The sequence below is a fragment of the Xenopus laevis genome, chromosome 6S, assembly GCF_017654675.1.
Source record: "Xenopus laevis strain J_2021 chromosome 6S, Xenopus_laevis_v10.1, whole genome shotgun sequence".
Taxonomy (NCBI): Eukaryota; Metazoa; Chordata; class Amphibia; order Anura; family Pipidae; genus Xenopus; species Xenopus laevis.
This window is the reverse complement of record NC_054382.1, coordinates 98,191,355-98,216,332: the sequence shown is the minus strand read 5'-3', so window position 1 is coordinate 98,216,332 and position 24,978 is coordinate 98,191,355. Positions and strand designations below refer to the sequence as shown.

Here is a 24,978-nt window from a genome sequence, read left to right as displayed (position 1 = left end):
TAAATCTGCTGTGCTGTGTTTGGTTCCTGGCTACCGGGGGAATAGGTTTTGGAACATGTGAAGGCATTAACAGAACAGAGCTGGCAGTATGAAAGGATTTAAAAGTAGTGGAGATAAATGGTCTGTACTTAAACTTCCCTTTCTATATAACAAATTGAAGTACCACTTTTTATATTCAAACGGCAAGAGAACATTGATGCAAACAAATCAATTGCAAATAATAAATAGAGATGTCGCGAACTGTTCGCCGGCGAACTTGTTCGCGCGAACATCGGGTGTTCGCGCTCGCCGGAAGTTCGCGAACGTCGCGCGACGTTCGCCATTTTGGGTTCGCCATTGTTGGCGCTTTTTTTTGCCCTCTCACCCCAGACCAGCAGGTACATGGCAGCCAATCAGGAAGCTCTCCCCTGGACCACTCCCCTTCCCTATAAAAACCGAAGCCCTGCAGCGTTTTTTCACTCTGCCTGTGTGTGCTGAAGAGATAGTGTAGGGAGAGAGCTGCTGCCTGTTAGTGATTTCAGGGACAGTTGAAAGTTTGCTGGCTAGTAATCGTTTTGATACTGCTCTGTTATTGGAGGGACAGAAGTCTGCAGGGGTTTGAGGGACATTTAAGCTTAGGTAGCTTTGCTGGCTAGTAATCTACCTTCTACTGCAGTGCTCTGTATGTAGCTGCAGTGGGCAGCTGTCCTGCTTCTGATCTCATCTGCTGACTGCTGCAATAACAGTAGTCCTTGTAAGGACTGCTTTTATTTATTTTTTTGTTATTTTACTACTACTACTACTACTACTATAAGAGCCCAGTGCTATTAGTCTAGCAGTGTTGGGGAGTGGGACTGGTGTGCTAATCTGCTGCTCCTAGTAGTTCAGCAGCACCAACTTTAATTTTTTTTTTTAATATTCATTTTTTTTTTATTTTACTTTTTTTTATTTTACTACCGCTGTAGTAGTGTATAAGTTGACCTTTTAGGCATTATTTGCCCTGTAGGCATTATTTGCACACTGTTTTCTTCAACCCGCCATCTAGCTGTGTGACCTTGTTCACATTCTGTCTAAATATCCATAATATTACCGTCTCCAGAAAAAACACCGGAGTGACTTTTTTCAAGCAGCCATAATATATTTTACGTAATCCGTATCCACCGCTGTAGTAGTGTATACGTTGACCTTGTAGGCATTGTTTGCCCAGTTTTTTTGGCCGCAGCCACTGAAGCACAGAGGCCAGAAAAAATATGCCATATAAATGCTGAAAATAGTAATTTTTTGCCATACGTTGACTCAACGTATATGGCAAAAAATGACTATTTTCAGCATTTATATGGCATAATTTTTCTGGCAACTGTGCTTCAGTGGCTGCGTCCAAAAAAACTGGGCAAACAATGTCTACAAGGTCAACGTATGGCGAAAAATTACTATTTTCAGCATTTATATGGCATATTTTTTCTGGCAACTGTGCTTCAGTGGCTGCGTCCAAAAAAACTGGGCAAACAATGCCTACAAGGTCAACGTATGGCAGTTGTTTAAAGAGAACAGTAGATTACTAGCCAGCAAAGCTACCTAAGCTAAAATGTCCCTCAAATCCCTGCAGACTTCTGTCCCTCCAATACAGAGCAGTATCAAGCAGATTACTAGCCAGCAAGCTTACTATCATCTGTCCCTGAAATCACTAACAGCTCTCCCCCTACACTATCTCTTCCAAGCACACACAGGCAGATTTTTCAGATACATTTTTGCCCTTGATCCCCCTCTGGCATGCCACTGTCCAGGTCGTTGCACCCTTTAAACAACTTTAAAATCATTTTTCTGGCCAGAAATGTCTTTTCTAGATGTTAAAGTTCGCCTTCCCATTGAAGTCTATGGGGTTCGCGAACCGTTCGCGAACCGCTCGCATTTTTGCGCAAGTTCGCGAATATGTTCGCGAACTTTTTTTCCGACGTTCGCTACATCCCTAATAATAAACTGTTCCATCCCAGTGCTCCTGACTTGCACACCCTGCCTGGTACTGTGCAACCGGCACATGGTACATTCGTAGGCATGTCGGGCATCATGGGATGTTAAAAAGCTCAGCTATGCAATATGAAAATTACAAATAGGTGAGTTCTGGCTGCAGCATCTCTTATTATGTAAGGTAATTGAGCAAGAAACCTGTCTAGCTTAGGGGGGTTATTTATTAAAGTCCGATTTTATCTCAACATTTTCTTCTACAAACGCAGATCAAATCCGCTCTGGTTTTTTATGCTTATTTATATTAAGTTTTCCCTGAAAATTTGCTTTGCGGGAAAAAAAACAGATTTTCATGATTTTTTACCCTAAAATTCAGATTTATATTTTTTTGCCTGAAAACGGGGTATTGCACGAAACCCAGCACACATCAAAAAATCATTGGAACTTCTCCCATTGACTTATATACAACCTCGACAGGTCTGAGATGCCAGATTTTCTAATTCTGACTTTTCCATATTTGGGTTTTAATAAATTCCGAAAAATTTGTGATTTTCTTAAAAGTCCGATTTTATAAAAAAAAATCTTGAATTTTTTTGTACACTCAGAGTTTATTTAATAACCCCCTTAGTGTTGAGTTGGCATTGTCATGTTATTTTTGCACAAATCTCTTGCCAGGAGTATGACTTACACTGATTCAGCCTAAATCATTTTCTCCTTTTCTGCACTTATATGATGCACTTTTATAGTAATGGTATAGTAAATGTAGAATGACTGCAGGATCAGCAGTGGGGTTTTTGTTCTACAAAAATCTATATACAGCAGTGTGATTGTTTCTTTTATTCTGGAATTTACTACAGTGGGCAAACTAAAGAAGTGTCTTGTTCTTCTGATTGGTATTGATTTTCAGCTTTATAAACCATGGTGCTCTTTACGAAGGGAACATCATTGACGTATCTGTTGATTGCATCCTCACTGTAGACTTTATGAAATCTTGAGTTGTTATTATTCTTTATTCCTGGACTTCCTTGGACCCTGGTTAAAATTCAACCAGTATACTTAAGATATAAGACTCCCATAGGTACCATTACTGAACTGCAAATATGAAATTCATGCTCTTCAAAGTATACTAAACAACTCAAAGAGTATCTGTGACGCTACTGATTGACTAGAAGACCTTGCTAACATAGTTCTTTTTATGGCAGGTCGATAGTCTCCATAGATATCCACGACTGGACCCTTTGAAGTGAAGCCTCTGGCCATATAATCAGTCCTAAGTCATATTTTTATGTATCCAGCCATCACTGCGTTCCATTATTTTTTTAGAATGTGTTAAAAAAAATAAGACTGCAGAAATGGATGTTTGGGTTTTCTTAATCTCCTTCTATTTATCTCATGGGATTATTATGTGTAATTTGACCATGATTGCTATTTCAAAATAAAGTTCCTTATATCATCCATGATCAAGAAACTGTATAAAGCACATTCCATTAAGGACAATAATTTTAATGTTAGCAGCCATAAATAGACTAGTGTAGAGAATTTGTATGTGTATCTTTACTGAGCAAGGACCAAATTAAATAAGATGGGTCCTCATTTATCGAGTCTTGTGTTTCTGCTGAAACTCCTGAGAGTCCCTGCCTGGTTCCTGTTTTGTTCCCGAGTCACTACCTTGTTCCTGTGCTTCAGTCTCAGTCCTTTGACCAGTTCCTCTGGATCTCCTGGTTCTGACCTCTGGCCTGTGTACTTGACTCTGTTTCAATCTGTATTCACTACCATGAGTAGCTACTTTTCCTTGATGCTTCAGGAGACTGCCTATACAATGCAATATGATCCTTTTAACACACTATCTGAATGATGCTTATTATTATAATTATTATTATTATAATAGGCAAGATGATGGATACTTAGGAATAGTCCTGTAATTAGCTAGATGTGCTATATGAGTGGTAAAATAGGCTTCCTTAGTGACAAATTTTAAAACGGTTTATGGATTTCCGGCTACCACTTTATGAAGAATGTAACATTTAGTAATAGAAACAAACAAGTACTGAAACAAGACCCAAACTCATAAAAACCAACCTGTTTTCTTTCCAGTCTCCAGCACACAGCTACTCCAGCTATGATTCTGGCAAGAATGAAAGTGTAGGGGGCTGTGGGGAAGATCTCTCCATGACTCGAGGTGATGAAGATGAAGATGACCATGATGACCATGAAGATGCTGAGAAGGCAGCTGAATCAGATGGAGTAGAAGCAGAACGCCTTAAAGCTTTTAATGTAAGTTCTTTGTATTGTCCATGTGTATAGTAATATACCAGTGATCCAATATAAAACAATACAAAACAATTACTAGCTATTTGCCTTTTTTTTAGTTTTTTAAATGCATAGTTTTATAGGCATAAGATACATACTTTACAAACAATATAGTTCATTAAAATCTCTATAACCTATAACCACATTAAGTATAATTACTCTTGTGTTTCCATCACCCGACTGTGCAAGTACTAAAATAAATTGCTGTTGTGCAGTTACCCATATCAACCATCAGATCTTTGCAATGTCCTAAATTCTAGAAGACTCATCAAAACTAGTTGCTTATTGGTTGATATTAGAATTGCACAGGCGCACTAGCACTGGTGTAGTTAATTATGCCTTTTGGAATTGGTGTAAAGGATATTGTTGCTGGTGGATTTTCTTTTGTTTGTGCGTTGGTTTGCATGTAGAGACCATGTAGAGAACACGATTACCTGGTTTCCAAGATCACATGGTATTCTGGTTTGATAATGCGTTTGATATGTAGAGCATGTTTAGGTAGGGTTCAAAGCATGTTTTGTTTTTATCTTTTTTTGGGTGCTGTTCATTGTGTTCTGTTAAGATCAATTGATGCCACGTTTATGATAATTATACAGACCTTAGACAATTAAAACGCTTAATAAGCTTTGTCATCCTGTTAATGAAAAGTTCACACAACTGATCTTTTTGTCATGTCTTTTTGGGTATTCCCTCTTTATTATGAAGTCACAATTGGCTATTTGCAGTTATACATGGTAACCTACAACTGTAAAAAAAATTCAGAACAGGGTCATTGTGGCCAGACGTCCATTTTTAACACACAAAGTATGTCTAGAAACTACATTTTCTCTAGGCCTTCAGATTTATTTCACAGTAATGGAAAATTACCCCACCAAAGTTCATGTTCTAGTGCACTAGTTTTATATATATATATATATATATATATATATATATATATATATATATATATATATATATATATATATATATATATATATAGATAGATATATATATTAGGGATGCACCGAATCCACTTTTTTGGATTCGGCCGAACCCCCGAATCCTTCACGAAGCGAAGGATTCGGCCGAATACCGAATCCGAACCCTAATTTGCATATGCAAATTAGGGGTGGGAAGGGGAAAACATTTTTTACTTCCTTGTTTTCTGACAAAAAGTCACACAATTTCCCTCCCCGTCCCTAATTTGCATATGCAAATTAGGATTCGGATTCGGTTCGGCTGGGCAGAAGGATTCGGCCGAATCGAATCTTGCTGAAAAAGGCCGAATCCTGGCCGAATCTCGAACCGAATCCTGGATTCGGTGCATCCCTAATATATATATATATATATATATATATATATATATCCAAAGGTCCAGTTATGACTGGGAATGCTCAACCTATAAAAAGAGTTTTGGGTCTGAGCACAGAAACATCTACAGGCCATTTGTATAAACACTACACCGGTGAGTTGTTTGTGGTGGCCACTGTTTAGAAAGTGTTCCTGGTTACACAATCAAAAACAATATACTTATTTTCTGTTTGTGTGCATGTTAAGCAATTTGACTTTGATTTAGCTAAACAGAAGAGGGATTGAATTTATTTCTGTTGTGATTAATGCTGGTAGATGTCACTAGGATTAAATCAACATAAAACATATGCTTTGCCTCTGGTATGTCCTATCAAATAACCATGAGTAGGAAAGCTCTCTAGAAGAGGAACATGCCTTTATCTGCAAACTATCTAACCTTCTTCCAAGGAAAAGTGCCTTTCCAGTCAGTTATCAAGGTTAGAAAGAGAGCAGCCCTCCAATCCCTTCTCCTCTGTCTCCCTCTTACCAACAGATGTTTGTGAGGCTGTTTGTAGATGAAAACTTGGACCGAATGGTCCCTATATCTAAGCAGCCCAAAGAAAAGATCCAGGCTATCATTGACTCATGCAGGCGCCAATTCCCTGAATATCAAGAACGTGCCAGAAAACGTATACGCACTTACCTCAAGTCCTGCAGGAGGATGAAAAGAAGTGGTTTTGAGATGGTGAGTTTTAACTTAAAAGCAAGCCCATCAAAACCCCTATATGTACCTTCATGGCACTATTTTGTTTTCATCTTAGTGTATTTTTTTTTTATTATTTCGAGTGGTGTCAGGTCAAAACATTTTTTTTATCCTCTCATCATCCCTCAAATGCATCCGCACACAAATTAATATTTCATAATACAGAAAGAAGTAATCGTCCTGCAGTTTTTTTATGAACGACGTGTCCCTGTATCCCCAGCAATCTGTTGCCTGGCTAAAGATATGGGAAACTGGTGCATAATAATTGGATGATCCCAAGTCTAATATGCATTATCTAGAACTCTAATATGAGTGGCCTTTAGCATAGGAGCTTGGATTACCATTAGTTTGAATATAGATTGGTATGTTCTTTTCAACTTTGATTTTAACAAGAAGAATCATGTGTTCTACAATGTCAGCAGAATGCAGAAAGTCCATTGCCTTCTTAAAGTATCTAAAAAGTATCTAAGCATGAGTGATTATGGGTAAGTGTATGGGCTGGTTTTATAACACTAAGGAGCACATTTATTAAAGGTCGAATTATTCTGATTGGGCTTTTTCAGAAAAAGTTGTGGAAAAAAAGACAGACTTTTTTCTAGCTTTTTTATGCAGCAAAACTACAACAAATTCCAATAAAGCTGTTATGTCATGTAGAAGTCAGTGGTTGATGTCCCTTTTACAAATGGAAGAAGTTTCCTGCCTTCATGGTCTTTGAAGGTTTCGGGCATTTCGATACTGGTTTTTGTGCGACAATCCAAAAAGCTGTGGTTTTTTCGAGAGACAAAAGGGCATTCATAGTTGGATCGAATTTTTTAAATGATAAAACTGAAAAAAGAATCGTTTTACCCCTCTTAGAGTCCGATTGACTTATTTTCATACTTGAGAATTGGGCCAAAATTAGGTCAAAAGAGACAAGTGAGCTCTTTATATATATTTTATTCCTTATTTGCTTTTGTGTGAAACTTGTCATTTATTTATTTTTTGAAAAAAAAATTACATAATTTCAATTACAAAAGTTAGCATGGCACAAATAGCAAGTGAGATAGATGTTTGGCATCCAGCAGTGGTTTTGCTAGCCAACATAACTGCTTTACACTGACTTAGTACAGGTATGGGACCTGTCATCAAGAATGCTCGGGACCTGGGGCTTTCCAAATAACAGATCTTTCTACAATTTGGATCTTCAAACCTTGTCAACTAGAAAATCTTGTAAACATTAAATAAAGCCAATAGGCTGGTTCTGCTTAAAATAAGGATTAATTATATCTTAGTTTGGATCATGAACAATGTACTGTTTTATTATAGAGAAAAAGGAAACATATTTTTAAAACTTGGATTATTGGATAAAGTGGAGTCTATTGGAGACAGCTTCTGAATAACGGGTTTACAGATAACCAATCCCATACCTGTACTGACATTTGTAGTCCAGTTGTAGACTAGTCCATATCACTGCTTCATAGCCATTTAGTACAGAGGTATATAATCCAACTGCTGATTGGCTGAACAGACCTGATGCTGTAAATTAATGACTTTTGTTTTGGTTGTTTAAACATTGGCAGAAGCCCAACATTTATAATAAAGAATCTTCTTATTATGGAAGCAATGTATTATCATTGCATTGACAATAATGTATTTTTTACTTACTTACGAAAATCTGTAATCTATGCCTTTGTAGAAGTTTAAGAATCTAATACAATTTTTTGCCATCTTTTTGATAGGCAAAATGAAAAAAGGCTAATTCTTTAAAGGGCATGTAAAGTCTAAAATAGAATAAGGCTAGAAATGCTGTATTTTGTATCCTAAATATAAACATACTGCACCACAAGCCTAATCAAACAAATAATTTATGATTTCAAAGTTGGCTACAGGGTGTCACTATCTTGTAACATCTTTGCAAGACTAAGACTGTGCACATGCTCAGTGTGGTCTGGGCTGCTTAGGGATCGTCATAAACAAAGCTGCTTGAGAGTTCTACATGGCTGGGAAGTAAGACGGGGGCTCCCCCTGCTGTTCATAAGTATGATTGTTTCCCTGCTCAGCAGTTAGGGACTGTCTGACAACTCCTCTCCACAGCAGTAAATGAAGGGAGAATTTCACTTCATACAGTCAGCTTTCTTATTAAAACGGTACACATCTTTTAATTAAAGTCCATGACGTGGAAGCCTTCCAAATAACCCCTAGTGCACATATATTCACACATCTATATAGACCTATGTTGAGCACTGGTTAGATTCTATATGGAAGTTAAATTGACCAGGGAACCCTAGAATTATTTCAGGCTGCTAGTAACTGCAGGGCTCTGTATGCAATTCACAAAAACAGGCTGAATAAATACATTGGTGCTTCCTACACACACATCATCAATGCAAGTTCCATTATATGCACTTTGCAGTTGTGCTTAGATTAATAAATGAGCCCTGTAGCAAATTGGATAGGCAGCTTACCACGTTAAATTAGAGCAGGCGTTCTATTGAATAGCCTTGGAAGCAAATAAATTAAATATGCAATAAGCAGTTGCATCCATATATACTTGACAAAGGGATACTATTATTGTTTGTTTATTGGCAGTCATTTGCTTTGGTGTTATCTCTAGTATTATTACTTTCCTGCTCAAAAGACATGAACAGGTGGTACCTAGATGGAATAAATTGGTTAGAAAAATGTAAGGAAAAATAGTGAGTGAGGGAAATATTTGTTTTAAAATGCAAGAATTTGATACCCAGATGCCCATGGATTAATACGTGAAATAAACAAGAGGTATTTATGTTTATGTGACACATATGAGGGTGGAATGGAAAAGTGGTCTTGAATTTAAGGCTTCAGTGTGCAGTACCAAGGTAAATCATGAGCCTTTGGGCCAAATCTAATCCATAAATCAATTCTGGGATAAGCTGAAGTCCTGTGACTATTACTGCAATTGTGGCTTGTGATGAGCAGAAAACCACTATGCTGTAATATATAGGTTCCTTGGCTGAGATTGTAGATGAAATTTCCAGGGTTTCAGAATTTGTAGAGAAAATTATTTTACCAGAGCCGAAAATAAGGTAACCAAAACCTTTTCATTTAACAGATAAACTGATGACATTAGAAAAAAAGGTTATGCTGAAACATGAACAGAGATTTGCCCTACTTATAGGTAACTTATAACATGGAAGCCTATTTATTAAGGATCGAATTTTAGAGGTTTTTAAAACCACGATTAAACACTATTTCTCTAAATCCACAAATGCCATGAAAGTTATTAGAAGATCTGAATATGAACAAGTACAAACAGAAAAAAGAAATAAGTGAATGACGCAATAAAAAATATGATATATAATTTATTTGAACAATTACTAGCAAGAAAAATATCAGAAAACCTCTAAAATTCTGAATTAAAAATGTTCCAATGGGATCAGCGTAGCTCCCACTGATTTCTCTGGGATCTTGACTGGTAACTCTGCATTGGTGTGTTTGCTTCAGAAACACTACTATAGTTTATATAAACCAGCTCCTGTGTAGCCATGGGGGCAGCCATTCAAGCACAGCAGATAACAGATAAGATCTGCAGAATTCCATTGTGTCCTACAGAGCTTATCTGTTATCTGCTGTGTATCCTGTGCCTTTTCTCTTTTTCCATCTTGAATGGCCATGGCTACACAGCAGCTTGTTTATATAAACTATTGTAGTGTTTCTGATGCAAACACATCAGTTTTTCCAGGGCAGCACAAAAATACATTATATTTCCATTACTTTAAAATACTTTTTTGGTGTTACTGTTCTTTTAAAAGGGAAGCTGGATGCATTTTCACATGAAAGTCGGCAGGGTTTCTCTTCATCCTTTGCTTAATATACTTCTTTGCATTCCTCACCGGAACAGTGGATGTAGTTATGCACAAGACTATCACATACATAAATAGATTACCCATCCTAATAAAACTCAACATCTTTACCAGACGGCTCTTTAAATATTCACACATCAAAGCACTTAATGCATGACTGCTTGCATGTCAGCCTAGCCCTCTGATATGCTTTTGTTTGGTAACTTTAGATAAAATCTGTCTGTTAAACAAATGAATAACCTTTTTAAGTCATTGTATTTTAACCTGTGTTGAAACTGAAAACAGGATTCTAACAAATATAATGATAGTTCTCATTAAAATTTGATGAAAGCTGGGAGGGTAGAAGGAACATTTCGAATGCGGATTGGAGCCAGGGCAGAGTTAATGGAGTGATAGGGAATTAGTACAATGGAACAATTGGTGAGACATGAAGTGGAGAGCAGATGAAAAGCCGTTGACTCTGACTCACTGAAAAGAGTGAAAGATTGGGGAAGGAAAAGTAAAAGATAATAATGGGCAAAGGGATGATCGCTGGAAGCTATGTACCTTGTCTGTTAAAGAAAAAATGTTTCAACTAAAGGAAAATGGCAAATGAGACTCAGAGTTTAGGGAGTCATGAATTCCGTGGGTTCGTCAATAAGTCATTTCAAGAGAACAAAATATGTTGAGGTCATAAGAATTCTGAAACAATATGAAGGTGGATAACTCATTTATTTTCCAATCCCCTCCAGTTAGCAATAAGATGCATAATATAGTGACTTCCTGGGTGTTCTGCTCTTCCCAGTCAGTGACTCATATAGATGCCTGGTACTTTATCTGTAACACTAAACAGCCACAAAGTAAATTAGTAGCGTGTATCTTTGCTGCTGTTTGGCAGTATGGTGATTCCTCTTTCATGTGACTCTAAGCAAAGAACTGCTGCTGGGCAGCTGCTGGATACTTTCTCTTGGTTTCTTTCTGCCCCTGGAAAATCGTAACTTCCTTTTTATAGTTTTGTGCTTAGTATATCGATTTTTACTTGCCGGTAGCCATAACATGAAACATGTACTCTACTTTATTCTGAAATACAACATTTTCGGGGGGATGCCTTTATTTTCTGCAGAAATGGGACAGAAGAAATGAGCAGGGCACCCTATAGGTACACATTGCTAACTGAAACTGATGACATATGCTGTTGTACAAAGATGGATTCTGTGTTGTACAAAGATGGCATTGTGCATGCAGACTTAGACCTTTACCTTGTAGCAAATTGTCCTTGATGTGTATCCCTTTTTTCCTTCTATAAAATCCCACACTGGTTGTAGGTTTTGCCCAAATGCTATATTCTTTAGATTCAGGTTTTTGGCCCAAGTAGTGGCTTGTGGTTTCCATTCATGTCAAAGAGAGACAGGACTTCCCCATCAAGGGAAGAGTTTCACCTGTACTGGAGAGACATAATTCAATGTATCCTTTTCACTTCCTGTAGGATTCACATTTGGCTGGATCCTATATGTTCAGCTGAACTGAAGTCATGTGACTTTGGATAACAGAAGGCACCAGTTTTCTTCCTTTATAATTGATGTGATTAATTGATTTTCCTCCAATCTATGCAAATTAAATAGTGTATATCTGATTAGTAAAATGTTTTTTCAATGCGGGCAAATTTGCCCCTGGGCAGTAACCCATTGCAACCAATCAGCTTTTTTCAAACAGCTGCATGTTGAGCACTGAAAGCAATTATCTGATTGGTTGCCATGGGTTACTGCCCAGGTGCAAATCTGCCCACTTTTTATAAATGAGACCCAGTGTATTTACTTAAGTAATAACTCAGTAAAAGGTCTCGAGCCTAGAGATCAGTAACCCCATGCAGGTAACCAGAAAATGTTACCTGCATACCTTACCTGGATGGTTCTCTTAAGGAGAACTAAACCCTAATAAAAAAAACTTACCCCCTACCCTACATAGACCCCCCTCCCTCCTCCCCCCCAGCCTAAGTGTTACCCCGGGCAAATGCCCCTAATTCTTTACTTACCCCCTCGGTGCAGGTTCTGTCTGGAATTCAAGGGCGCCATCTTCAGCCTCTTCGATTATCTTCGGAATGAGACCAGCGCTTCAGCAATTTTTCATGAGTATCGGCACATGTGCAGTTGTCGCGTACCAGAAAATTGCTCCAACTGCACATGCACTGATACGGCACTTACTTCCTGAAGATTACCAAAGAGATGAAGATGGCACCCGTGAACTCCGCTGGACAGAATCTGCACGGAGGGGTAAGTAAAGAGTTAGGTGCATTAGCCTGGGGTAGCAGCTAGGCTGGGGGGAGGAGGATCTATGTAGGGTAGGGGTTTTTCAACTTAATGGTTGAATTCTCCTTTAAAGGAAACCAATACCCCTCAAAATGACTACTTAAGCAAAATCGTTTAAGTTATATTAAGTGGCATATTAAAGAATCTTACCAAACTGGAATATATATTTAAGTAATTATTGCCCTTTTACATCTTTTCCCTTGATGCCCCATTATGTGATAGTCTTTGTGCTGCCTCAGAGATCACCTGACCAGAAATACTGCAGCTCTAACTGTAGCAGGAAGAAGTGTGGAAGCAAACTTTGCAGAACTTTGTCCATTAATGGGCTCATGTGACCTAACATGTATGGTTTGTTTGTGTGAACAGATAGCTGTGGAACAACTGCCTTATTACTACTGCAGGGTCTGTTACAACAAAAGGCATTTTATTCTGTTATTATTTGCTTTAACTCTTGGATTTGTTTGTGAGAGGCAGGAAACACTTTTAATAGGGTATTTTAATAGTGATGGTGATACTTTTCTGAAATCACTTGGGAAAGCTAAACTTCTAGCTAAGATCTCAGTACACATTATTCTTCATTAGAGTGCAGCAGCTAAAATACAGAAGAAAAATTAGGAAATACCACATGTGCTATTCATGAATCTGCTGGACGATTATCCTTTACTAGTCCCCATTTATCATCCCTGCAATATCCATTTCCCCTTTTTTGGTTTCTGTGTATATGTGCATTCAACATGTGCATTTCAGTGTGTGCTCGTGTCATTCCTCGCTGATCCAAAATATGCTAATATTTTTAAAACAACCAATTAATGATGGCATATATATATGTGTATATCTCTTTTCTAGTCACGGCCGATCCCTTCACACCTTACTTCGGCTGTAGCAGAAACTATCTTGGCCTCAGCCTGTGAGAGTGAGAGCAGGAATGCTGCCAAGAGGATGAGACTGGATAGACAGGTACATATCATATTCTACCTTTGGGAATCATTAGGAAAAACATGTATATTTGTTGGCTGGTAGTTCTGACATGTTAGCAAAAATGTCAGGGAATATTAGAGAGATATTAATCCTAATATATACACTATGAAACAAACATAGATGGCACCAAACTTACACGTACACATGTTTTTTATACTGTCTGGTGCATCCCTTAAGATGGCCATAGACATTACAATTATGATCTTTCCAAGAAGGATAGATCATTTCAACACACACGTGTAGAGCTAAATCGTCAGATATATAGTTAGAAACAATAGAATTCTACCCGTATCTGAAATTTTCTGGATAACGGGATTCCGGATAAGAGATCACAAACCACATAATAACATAATGATAAAACCCTGAATTTTTAAGTGTAAATTGTGCTTATACATAGCTTTAGGAACAAAATACAATGAAAATGAAAGTGGTATAATATGTTATAGATCGACATGATCTATATAAAAGGGCAATATCTCCAATATAAAACAATTGAGAATAAAAAAAACGGTGAAGGTGTCTTTGGCAATAATTCTGAAAATACACGCAAAGAAAAGAATCCAGTTCTAAACAAGTGGAGTAAATAACTCTCATCATTAAGAATAGCAAGAAGTATTGCTTTTAGCTCTGTGGGACTCTAGGGGAAGATGAAGACTGCTATAAGGTCTCTGACAAAGCAATTATTGCCTAGATGCATATGCTGCAAACTGACCCGACATTTGCCTCCGGACAGTTGTCATAGCAGCGATTTGCACAGAACAGTCTGAGGCACAGATTTACAAATAAAACTACTGTCCTAATGTACCACATCGTAATGCTAATCAAGTGGCCGCATGCGGCTGCCTAATAGACAGCACTGTTATGGCACTTGGATATCATTTGAAAAATACGGTGAATAATGTGGATTTGTAAGGTTACGTTAATGATTTAGCTGAGGCAAGACTGAAGCACTGCTAACTTGCAATTCAAACATGATTTTGTTAACAATGAAACGTCCGATTGTTTAAACTCTGAGCGCCGCACACAGCCAACCAAGAAGCAATGAATGACAGCTGGCATAACTAGGCAACAAGCATGTTCCTCCTCACTCACTACTATACCTGGGTATGTCAATTATCACGAGGATATGATTAAAAGTGACAAAGTCATTAGCCAATGATCCTATCAGGGATTTAAAACTAGGGCAAGAAAAGGTCCTTATTTATAACTCTACAGAATGGAAGCTGAAGGCATAGAAAAATGTTATCATGGAATGTACTTACCGCCATGCACACAGTTATTTGAAGCTGAATTATAAATTAGTTGGCTTTCTATATTGTCCCATCAGGATTTTAATAGTTGGGTAAAACATCAAGAGAAATATACCAGGGGCAGGCTGCGACCCTTCCACCATCTCACAGGTAGCTCCACAGGGAGAAACATTGGCGTTATTGTGTTTCCATAAATTGGATCCCTATTAAGTCTACTCAAAAAATATAAATATCATTACAAAGAAGAAAAAGGGAAATAAAAACAAGAATTGTTTTTTAATCCATGGCAGATGGCATTCCCTCTCCAGATAATGTTTTTTTTTTAAATAATAATTAACACACCTATAGGGTGGAATATGGGCATCTAGAAAAAAAAAGCACCACTCAACATGGCTGAAGTGTAGTGCTGGATTATGTACTGCATCTTATCTGAATAAACACAATGGCTTCCCTTTCATGATAGGGGAACTATGATGAAAAGGAAAATACTATTTGCAATTGGTATTATTAAGTAAAAGAGCTTGCATCCAAGTTACCTTCCCGGCAACATCCTGACGGTCTTGGAGCTCCTTGATTTATAGCTCAGTAAGCCAGGCTTGGCCTCCCGGGATCTGTAGTAAGTGTTGCTTCACACATATCTGGACAAGCATTCTGCAAACAGGCCCTGTCTCTTTTTCTATTGCCTTCCAGGTTATAAATCAAGGAAGGTAAAATGGTTACTGGTCTGTTCATAAAAAAGAAAATGCTGAAATGACTTGGGGATTAAAGAAGACAAATCACAACTATGTTTTTTAACATTATCTGTAGCCTATGGTCTCTTTCCCTTCTATTTATTTAATAAACACCAGAAACAAAAATTTTCCAGAGTTATTGCCCTTTTAGTATGCATCTTACAACTCATCTAGAAACCCAAAGAGGCCAATGAGTAGGTAAGATCTATTGGTTCGCCCGTTTGGAAACAAACATTTGATTGGTTACGATAGGTTAATAGACCTGGCCAAATTTTGTATTTTATTACATTACCCCATAATAATAATGTGTTTTCTTTTTTCAGGATGAAAGTCCTCCAGCTGAAAAATCACAGAAACAAGATACAGCACAGGTTACGCATTCAACGTCTGCGGTTTCCAGCACACAAGATGTTTTATATATCAATGGAAATGGAACCTATAGTTACCATACTTACAGAGGGCTAGGGGGAGGACTTCTAAATCTCACGGATACATCTAACAGTGGTGAGTTTCATATTGATTGTGTATTATGGACTGTGATTTGTTTGCTTTTAATTTGGGTTTGAAAGCAGAATTTTGGGTTCAAGGAATTAATCTACCTTCAACTTTTGTTGTTGTTAAACGAAAAATTCAGAAGCTCAAGAAAACCCCAGGTGGAAAAAGAGATGTAATATGATTCATAGATTATGTTTTCATTGTATCAATGTGTTTAAAAATGGGTCCTCAGCCTGTCCTTAGGGCTTAGAAAGAAGGTAAGGCAGTGGTTACCAAACTGTGTGGCCTGCCCCCCTGCAGGCTTAAAGCAGAGAGCTTGAGAGCCCAGCCTGAGAGCCAGTTAGGACATATTTGGGTTTAAATAACTGAAAGTCAAGCTTGAAGGCCAGTTAGAGCAAGATTTTGGAGGAACACCAGTTTAATGTCCTAGATATTCTTGGACTCATAAAGCAAAAGTGTTAATGTTTGAAACCTTGTTGTGTGTTAAGAGAAAACAATGACAAATATGGAACCTCAAGCTTGAATCAAATAAGCCCAAAAGCCACTGATGTAAGGTTTTTGGATGTTCCCTGCAGCATATCTTTTGGAATATCCCATTTGTCTACTTATCCACCAGTGCTGTTTTGTAGCTTCTCTGAACACTCACTCTGGTTGGTGAAGCCTGGGTGAGAAGCTACTGTATTACAGAATATTATTCAGTAGGACAAGGTCATTACTCCAGAACTCAACTTTTCATAGAACTTCATAGCATGACTGATCAGTTTAAAGATCATTCATGAATTCCTATATCAAGAGCATTTTCTTTTCAGATGTTCAATCCATACTTCCATTTAGTGCACACATTGGGGCTTGTAGAGTGATGGTACAGGAAACATTCCAAGTTTTATTGTAAAGTTGCAAAAAGGGGGGTTGTGAGAGCACTCCAAGGCTAAGTAAAAATATATAATTATAATGGAAGTCTGTCAAATTAGCTAGAAGCAAACAAAAGAGATGGAATTGAGCAATGCGCATTCCCTGGTCCTGTTTCATAAGTAATTATCTATGCAAGTGCACACATAAAGGGGGAACTAGCCAATGGTAGGCAGACAATAGGATAAGGAGCAGTAAGACAAGGACATCATGGCCCTTCAGAGAAAACACAGGTTGATTTTCCCAAAATTTTCAACATAACAGTCTTAGCATACCTTTCATTCTAATTGTACATTTATTTGAATCTGTGAGGCCATTGATGATATGTATAGATTAGTGGGTGATGCCTGGTTAAAAAGAAAGACACTAATTCACTCTTTAATAAAGAATCCAATAATAAATACATTTTTCTTTGATTACTCAATAATCTTATTGCCATAATAGTATTATTTCAACGTGTTTACATGCACAATATGCCAGTATCATGGTATCATATCCAATTCACGGCTACCTCAATTACCTGTCTGTTTTACTGTACAAGCAGAGGCTCTATTATCCAGAATGCTCCGTACCTGGGTTTTTCCAGATAATGGATCTTTCAGTAATTGTGATCACCATACCTTAAAGAATTTTAACATTACAAAAACCCAATAGGATTGCCACCAATATGGATTTATGCAGCTTAGTATATCACCGTCAAGTTCAAGGTACGGTTTTATTATTAAAGGGAAACAGAAAACCATTTCATAAATTAGAATTATTTGCTTATGATGGAGTCTATGGGGCAAATTTACTTACCTTCAAGTTGCGCCAGCGTTGGCTTCACCACACTTCGCCAGGTGAATTTTCTTCAGGGCGTCGCTAATTCACTAAAATCCGAAGTTGCGCTCAGGGAGGCGAAAGGTAGTGAAGTTGCGCTAGCATAACTTCGCTTTGCTTGACGAATTAATGCTAGCGCAACTTCGCTACCTTTCGCGATGCCTAATTTGCATACGGCGCCAAGTTAAAGTACAATGGACGTATATGTAGCAGCAAATACATTACACTACACAAGCCTGGGAAAGCTTCATAAAGTAAAATAGAGTTGTTATTTTGCTCTTTACATGTGACCACTGTATAGTTTAGGTGCCATATGTTAGGAAATGTAGGTGGGAAGGAGGGTACCCCCAAAAAAATGTACAATCTTTTTCAGCCTATCACCCTTTAAAAAAGTTTGCGCTAGCGTTAGCCACTTCGTGCTTTAGTGAATTTGCCCCTATGGGAGATGGTCTTCCCATAATTCAGAGCCTTCTGGATAGCGATTTTCTGAATAACGGATCCCATACCTGTACCACCAAAGATGTTTCCAAGAGCTCCCCGTGTTTGTTTTCTGCTAAGACACCGCACATGCTCAGTCCGCCCTGGAAACTGTCTGTAAGTGTCGAGAGGGAGATTACATCTATAAAATATAACTTGAATTTTTAAAAGACAAAGCATATGAATCAAGAGGTCTCTTTCTGTTCTTAGAACCTCTTAAATGAAAAGAATAAAAACAGGACAAGCTGTGGTGGGGACAGTTACGCTGGAATGCTGCTAGGGTTTAACAACATGGCATTTTGTTGCAGTTTGCACACCTACAGTAAATTGCCCCCTGGGCTTTAAAAATGACATTGACAGGCAAGAGTTAAATATACTTAATACTCGTTTTTATCAATAGCAAATGTACAGAGCCCTTTGAGAGCCATTCCAAGGAAAGCAGTTCAATACAAAGGTTAATGTTTGCACATTTAAGTAAATGAAGGCTGTGTGTGTAGTAAAATGTGTACTTACTGCATAAAAAGAATCCCATTAATGTCAAGGACATGGATGTCTCAGAATGACTTATTTTCTGCTATTAGTGGGTATTAAAAGTATTTATTTAATATTAATAAAATAATGATTATATCAGATTTCTATTAAGGTTTTATAAACTTTAGAAATACTCATTGGTTTAGCGAATGTGCTGGATGAGTCACAGTTGTGTAACTCAGTTGTGTACTGGTAATAATTTACCAGTATGGTCAATAGGGGTCATTTATAAAGTACAGGCCCAAGTTAAAAAATGGACACAAACTGCCTTTACCTGTACCTTGCCTTGCAGTTTTCTGAATAGACACAGGTCTCAGCACTCTTAAATGGATATTTAGATACAGTGGTGCCAGCATTCTGCAGCAAGTTAGGAAACATGAACCGGCGCCGGCCACAGCGGAGCTATATACTTACCACCTTCTGTATGGCCGGCTATAAGGACAGGGGCTTTTTTATTTTTTTATTTTTGCAATTGCCATTTTAATATGAAAAGACGAAAAAATCAAGAATTTGTAAAGATGCACAATATTATTTATAAACAGAACCAACTAAGATTTATAACCCCAGACATCATGGAATGAAATGCAAAATCATTGAACTCCAGTAAGAGAACAAATAATTAATCATTAATTCTCATCGACTGTTGTCTGTGGACAGTTTCCATCCATTTTAAGAAATTTACGTGGATATTTTTACAGAAATCCAGTCTGTAGTCCAGGTGTTGTGTTAGAGGAACAAACCCCACATGGTGTTCCAGAAAACTGTGCTTTATTATATACACTGAGAAAAGAACTTTGCATTAAGAGGTGTTTAAGGCTGCAACAAAGAAAAATCCACTCCCAAACTGGAGTAAAATCATGATCTATTGTTTAAGGATAAAAAGTAAGGTCCCCGTGAGTCATTCTAGGGAGTTATCATAATCACAGCTCTTATTCCTGCTGGAAGATGTTTCTAATGTAATTTAAGGTGGAATCAAAATAGAAGAGGCTTGAATAGTGTAGATCAGTGATCCCCAACCAGTAGCTCGTGAGCAACATGTTGCTCTCCAACCCCTTGGGTGTTGCTCCCAGTGGCCTCAAAGCAGGTGCTTATTTTTGAATTCCAGGCTTGGAGGCAAGTTTTGGTTGTCTAAAACCAGGTGTACTGCCAAACAGAGCCTCAATGTAGGTTGACAATCCACATAGGGGCTACTAAATGGCCAATCACAGCACTTATTTGGCACCCCAAGAAAATTTGTCATGCTTATGTTCCTTTTTCTGCTGAATATTGCTCACAGGTTCAAAAGGTTTGGGATCCCTGGTGTAGAGTGTGCAATGATTAAGCACTGCCACAAAGCTTTATGAAAAACATTAATTAGATACATTCTTTTGTTTTGTTCATTTTGGTTAATTTTACAAATTTTACAAATACACCCAGACTATAAGCAAGCAGCATAGATGAAGATGTGGCAAAATATTTACAAAAAGGAATGGGTATAATTGTGTGTTTCTGGAAGCTGTAATGTCATCACAAAATTCTACATTTACTGTGATAAATCTTAAAGGAATTCTGTCATGTTTTTTTTTTTTACAAAATGCTTTAGTGAACAGCGTCCCTCCAGCAGAATCCTGCATTGAAACCCTTTTCCAAAAGATCAAACAGATTTTTATATATTTAGAGGGTTATTTAAAAAAGTCTGAATACCAAAAATGGCAGAAACATTTCTAGAAAATCTGAATTTTTAGTGGAAAAAAAAAAACCTTACATTTTTCAAGATTTATTATTCCCCGAGGATGGAAAAAGTCTGAATCCGAAAAATCTGCAATCTCAGACCTACAGAGGTTGTATATACAGTAAGACAATGGGAGAGGTCCATATCCTATTTGGAAGTTTCTGTCGTCTACACTGGAATTAGCCCGAAAATCCGACTATTTTGGATTTTTCTGATAAAAATCCGAAAAATTTGGGCTTTTTCGGAAAAAAAGCAAACAAAAAAAGAGCGATTTGGGAAAAAACTCAGAAAACAACGTACAATTCCGATTTTCACTTGATTTTTTTCACGTTTGTCCCCGATCTGATTAAATCATGATTTATTTATTTTTATAATAAATAAGGTCCAATCATGGATTCTAGTTTGGTTTGACGTTTTTAATTAAAATAATCTGAAAAATTCAGATTTTGATAAATAAGATCCTTCATTTTGAAATATGACAAGGGGTTAGATATGTTGTTAGTTTCCAGGTATCATGTGACTTGTGGTCTAATAACCTTCAGTCACTCTTTACTGCAGATCTGCAAGTTGGAGACCCTTTCCCACAGGAAACCCATTAGCAGAACAATGGGAAAGTAACCAGATAACAGCTCGCCGACACCTGCATTGCTAAAAAATGCTTCCATGGCCCACCTAGGGGTAGATATAAAAACAGCAATAGTAAAAATCCAAATCTGGCTAACCCAAATTGTAATTCCTTCCGTTACATTGAGTAAGAGAAACAATAGTTGATCTGAAAGCAGATCCATTGTGAAGTACTGGCTCTTTCTGAAAGCACATTTTTCCTTTCCTGCCCCCAATTTGCATAAGCAAATTAAGATTGGGATCCGGTTTGGTATTTGGCTGAATCTTTCACCAAGGATTCTGGGATTCAGCCAAATCCCAAATAGTGGATTGGGTACATCCCTATTTGATTCCATATATGAGCCGGGAATGGATGTCGGCAAGTAGTTTGTGTATAGCCAGCTTAAGCCAATAATGTAAAAACAGGCAGTAAGAAGCATGAGAATAAAGCACCATTTATTATTGTATTATTGTTGTTACATAACAACAGTTGTCTATATACAAAAACCATGATATATGCACCGCTGATGATGGAAAATCTGTTGTTATTAATGGCTAAGGCAATTAACTAGAAATCCAAATTGCCACACATTTGTTCTTTGTTTGTATGTAACTAGCAACCAGCCTTAATTATAAAATATATTTATCCATCCATATATGCACTTGTTGTTATTGAACATTTTTGCTATGGAAAGTACTTTTTGGTAACCAGTTAGAATTTAACGTTTAGAAGTTCAAATCGTATATAGAGGACTTCAGCTGTCTGCATAATATGAAAGTGGATTAACAATGGTTAAATTGTTATTTTTGCTTGTCGTTTACAGGTCCCACTGATCTGAGCATGAAGAGGCCATTAGCAACCAGTTCTACAAGTCCCAGCAACACAAACAGCAGAGCCCAGCTAAACCCTACTGAAGTTAATGCAGTGAGACAGCTGGTGGCAGGTTACCGAGAATCCGCAGCATTTTTGTTGCGTTCGGCAGATGAACTGGAAAACCTCATTTTACAGAAGAACTGAGTCATACAACCTCTTCCCTGGTCTGGTGTAGCTCTGGGAATCCACAAATGACATTCTCATGTGCCACAGTGGGTCCATCTTGTTACAGCGCTGATGTGTAGCGGAGTTAATTACCATAATGCCACACTGTTTTTGATCCATGATGTGATGTAAAGGTGCTGCGGGTGCACTTGAGACCTTTGACATTAGCGGGGGTCTTTGATGTGTCCAGCTTTTTGTTCTCAGTGTGTCAGTTTAAATATTGCATATGTGGCTGTTGCTCATTAAGTCATGCAAACCAACGAAGCATATGGAGAACACTGAGATGGTCACTTAGTTCAATTTCCAAGTGCAATATTAGTGGAATGTGCCACTGACTCTGTGCAACGAAAGCTCCACGGTACGGCAGGACAATGCCAAGATACTCTCATGCTAGAAAACTGAATGAAGGATTGCATATTTTTTAAACAATAGGATTTTTTATATGGTACTTTTTTCATGCAGACATTTTATTTATATTCTGATGATCTTTCCACGTTCCCTAAAGGTCGCCGAAGTAATATTTTTGAATCCCCCTTTTCTTGAATCCCCAGTTAAAATTGTTAACTACTGTTTTAGTTGCAGGTTAATTAGATCCTTAGTGTTAGGAAAGCTCCAGGCAGGCTTTATGGAAGAGTTCCATTTGTTTCTAATTGTTTCTTTGTCCTTTCAGTGCTGGGAGTAGGGCCGCAGGCATTAGGTTATGTGTTGGAATAACTGGGAATTCATCATATATATATATATATATAAAATGGGTTTAGAAACGGGAGAATTGTCCAACAATTTTGAAAAACACTTGCCAATTGTCTTGTAGTTCAATGATACCACTGATTGCATCAGTAAGTCGGCAAGTGTTTAGTGCAGTGATAAGAACTTCACATATATAATAATATATGGATACATTTTTCATAATATCATGATGATTGTGCTAAGCACTTCTGCTTGCAGGATGTCAAGAGATATTTATTTTGTAGTTTAGTTTATGTCCAGGGCACCACATAATATAAATTTGTTAGCGCTGCTAGTAAGTTTATGTAGTGGACCGGGCCCTGGGCCAGTTTGAGAGAGGAGGGTCCCCAGGCAATGAGTGGCTACAGTTCATTTCGCTCAGACCATCTGCAGAAACACTTGTAAATCTGCACCTCCCAATTGTCCAAGGTAGACCTCAAATCAAATAAACTAAAAAGAGACAAGACTCAAAGAAAAGAAGCTGGAGTTATGGTGACTACTTGGGGTGCATTAGATAAATCAGGGTGTTGCCTAAGATGTCAGGATTTATGCATCAGAAAGGTTGTGGTTGATCTAGCACAGCCGAAGGTTGTTGGTCATGGGATGGACACCCAAATACAATAATAATTGCACAATATCATTTAGACATTATCCATCTGACCAAGGAGGGATAAGGCTCAATGTCAAATGCATTTTCTGCCTAACCCTAAAACCAATATACCACAAATAGTGATGGGCGAATATGTCCCGTTTCACTTCGCCGAAAAATTCGCAAAAGATTTGCGAAACATGAATTCTAACACGCTCGTCAATTTTGACGCTGCCGTTAAAGTCAATGGGCATCCGAATAACGTTGACGCGCAACAGTTTTGACGCAAGCGACTTTTCTGACACGCGTCCAAGGTTTTTTATTCGCCGGTGAAACGTGGAAATTCGCCACAAATTGGTGCCTGCCGAATTTAATCACCCATCGCTAGCCACAAATTTTCAGTTGATGGAAGCTGCAAACTTTAAGGTGAAGTATTTCTTCCAGCATCACAGAGCTGCCGCCATAGTCACTGTATGGCGTTAGTCAATCTTGGGATTCACCCATAGCTCATTCTCCTCTCTATGACAGAACCCATGTTTGGCTAAGCTCTCATCATTCCACAGCTGCTGTTTCATGCAAATCCTTCTCTGTGTGGTGTCGGAGACTGATAATATTTAAGAGGTTGCAAGTGACAATCTGATAATTTGCACTCTGGTCTAACCTTATTTATTTATTTATTATTTTACTACTGTGGCTTTAACCTCTTGGGGTGTCAAGGGGTGATTAACCCTTTTTCCATCAGACTGGCGGCGAAACCCTTCACTGCCTATGCTGCTGGTCGAAAGGGTTAAATAAAGCAAATTCAACAAAATCTCTGTGAACTGGACACGCCCACCAGAAAGTTGTACAAAAACTGTATATTGAGGAAAAACTCCAACCGCTCTTTATTTCCATTGGTAACTACACATAATAATGGTGTTTCTTTTGTGCATTGATCACGCTCACTTTTGCAGTAGAAAAGTACTTTTTTTTTTTTGTTCATGGCACAAGTAAAATATGTTTAGTTGTTTAGCTTTTGTTGAATATCACGTCCCTTGTGCATTCCTGAATTTGCCTTATTTCATGTAAAAATGTAATTGGGTTTTTGACAATGAGTTTAAGGCATCAGTGATATTTTGTACATACACATACCTGTTTTCTATAGACTGACTGTGATTGTGACTAGGTAATGTGCACTTTTTAATGTAACTGTGGGCATTGCTATGCTTTTCCTTTGAGTGTTTCTAGGGTTACTGTTGCTTACTTTAAAAAAAAAAAAAAAACTTTTGTGATACTGTTTGTGAAATATAATGTGAAAAAGCTATTGAATTATGAATATTTTTAATATATTGTACATTATTACACAAAACATCTTTACGTTGTGGACCAGTGTTCACAAATTTAAATGAAAATCAAAGATCGAGGGCTGACATTTCCTCTGGTTTGTTTGGATAATAAATTGATTTATGTGTAAAAAAAAAAAACGTTTTGAGAAAGTTTTTTTGAGAATAAAAATACGGCAACTTCTCAGAAATAAGATATATAATCACAGGGATACATTTTTTTTAAATTCTAGGTAAGAGAGAAATTGAGGCTTCTACAACTAAGGTAGCTATACACTGTGGGAGTTATTTATCAAAATCCAAGTTTTTCTGATGTTTTAAATAAAACCAAACTAGAATACACGATTTACCCTTATTATTAAAAAAAACACGAAAAAAATCGGCAAAAACTCTGCTTTTTCGGATGTTA

At 37.6% G+C, this 24,978-nt stretch overlaps 1 protein-coding gene across 1 annotated transcript in view; it reads left to right on the top strand.

Moving 5' to 3' along the window:
• The window catches only part of nol4.S (nucleolar protein 4 S homeolog), a 171,435-nt gene extending 146,679 nt beyond the window's left edge, over nucleotides 1–24,756 (top strand). The window contains exons 7-11 of the mRNA XM_018223692.2: nucleotides 4,036–4,215; nucleotides 6,074–6,265; nucleotides 13,236–13,346; nucleotides 15,672–15,852; nucleotides 21,718–24,756. Of these exons, the coding sequence (XP_018079181.1) occupies nucleotides 4,036–4,215; nucleotides 6,074–6,265; nucleotides 13,236–13,346; nucleotides 15,672–15,852; nucleotides 21,718–21,911 (858 nt within the window). The 3' untranslated portion in view covers nucleotides 21,912–24,756. The remainder of the gene's footprint in view (nucleotides 1–4,035; nucleotides 4,216–6,073; nucleotides 6,266–13,235; nucleotides 13,347–15,671; nucleotides 15,853–21,717) is intronic.
• The last annotated feature ends 222 nt before the right edge of the window (nucleotides 24,757–24,978 follow it).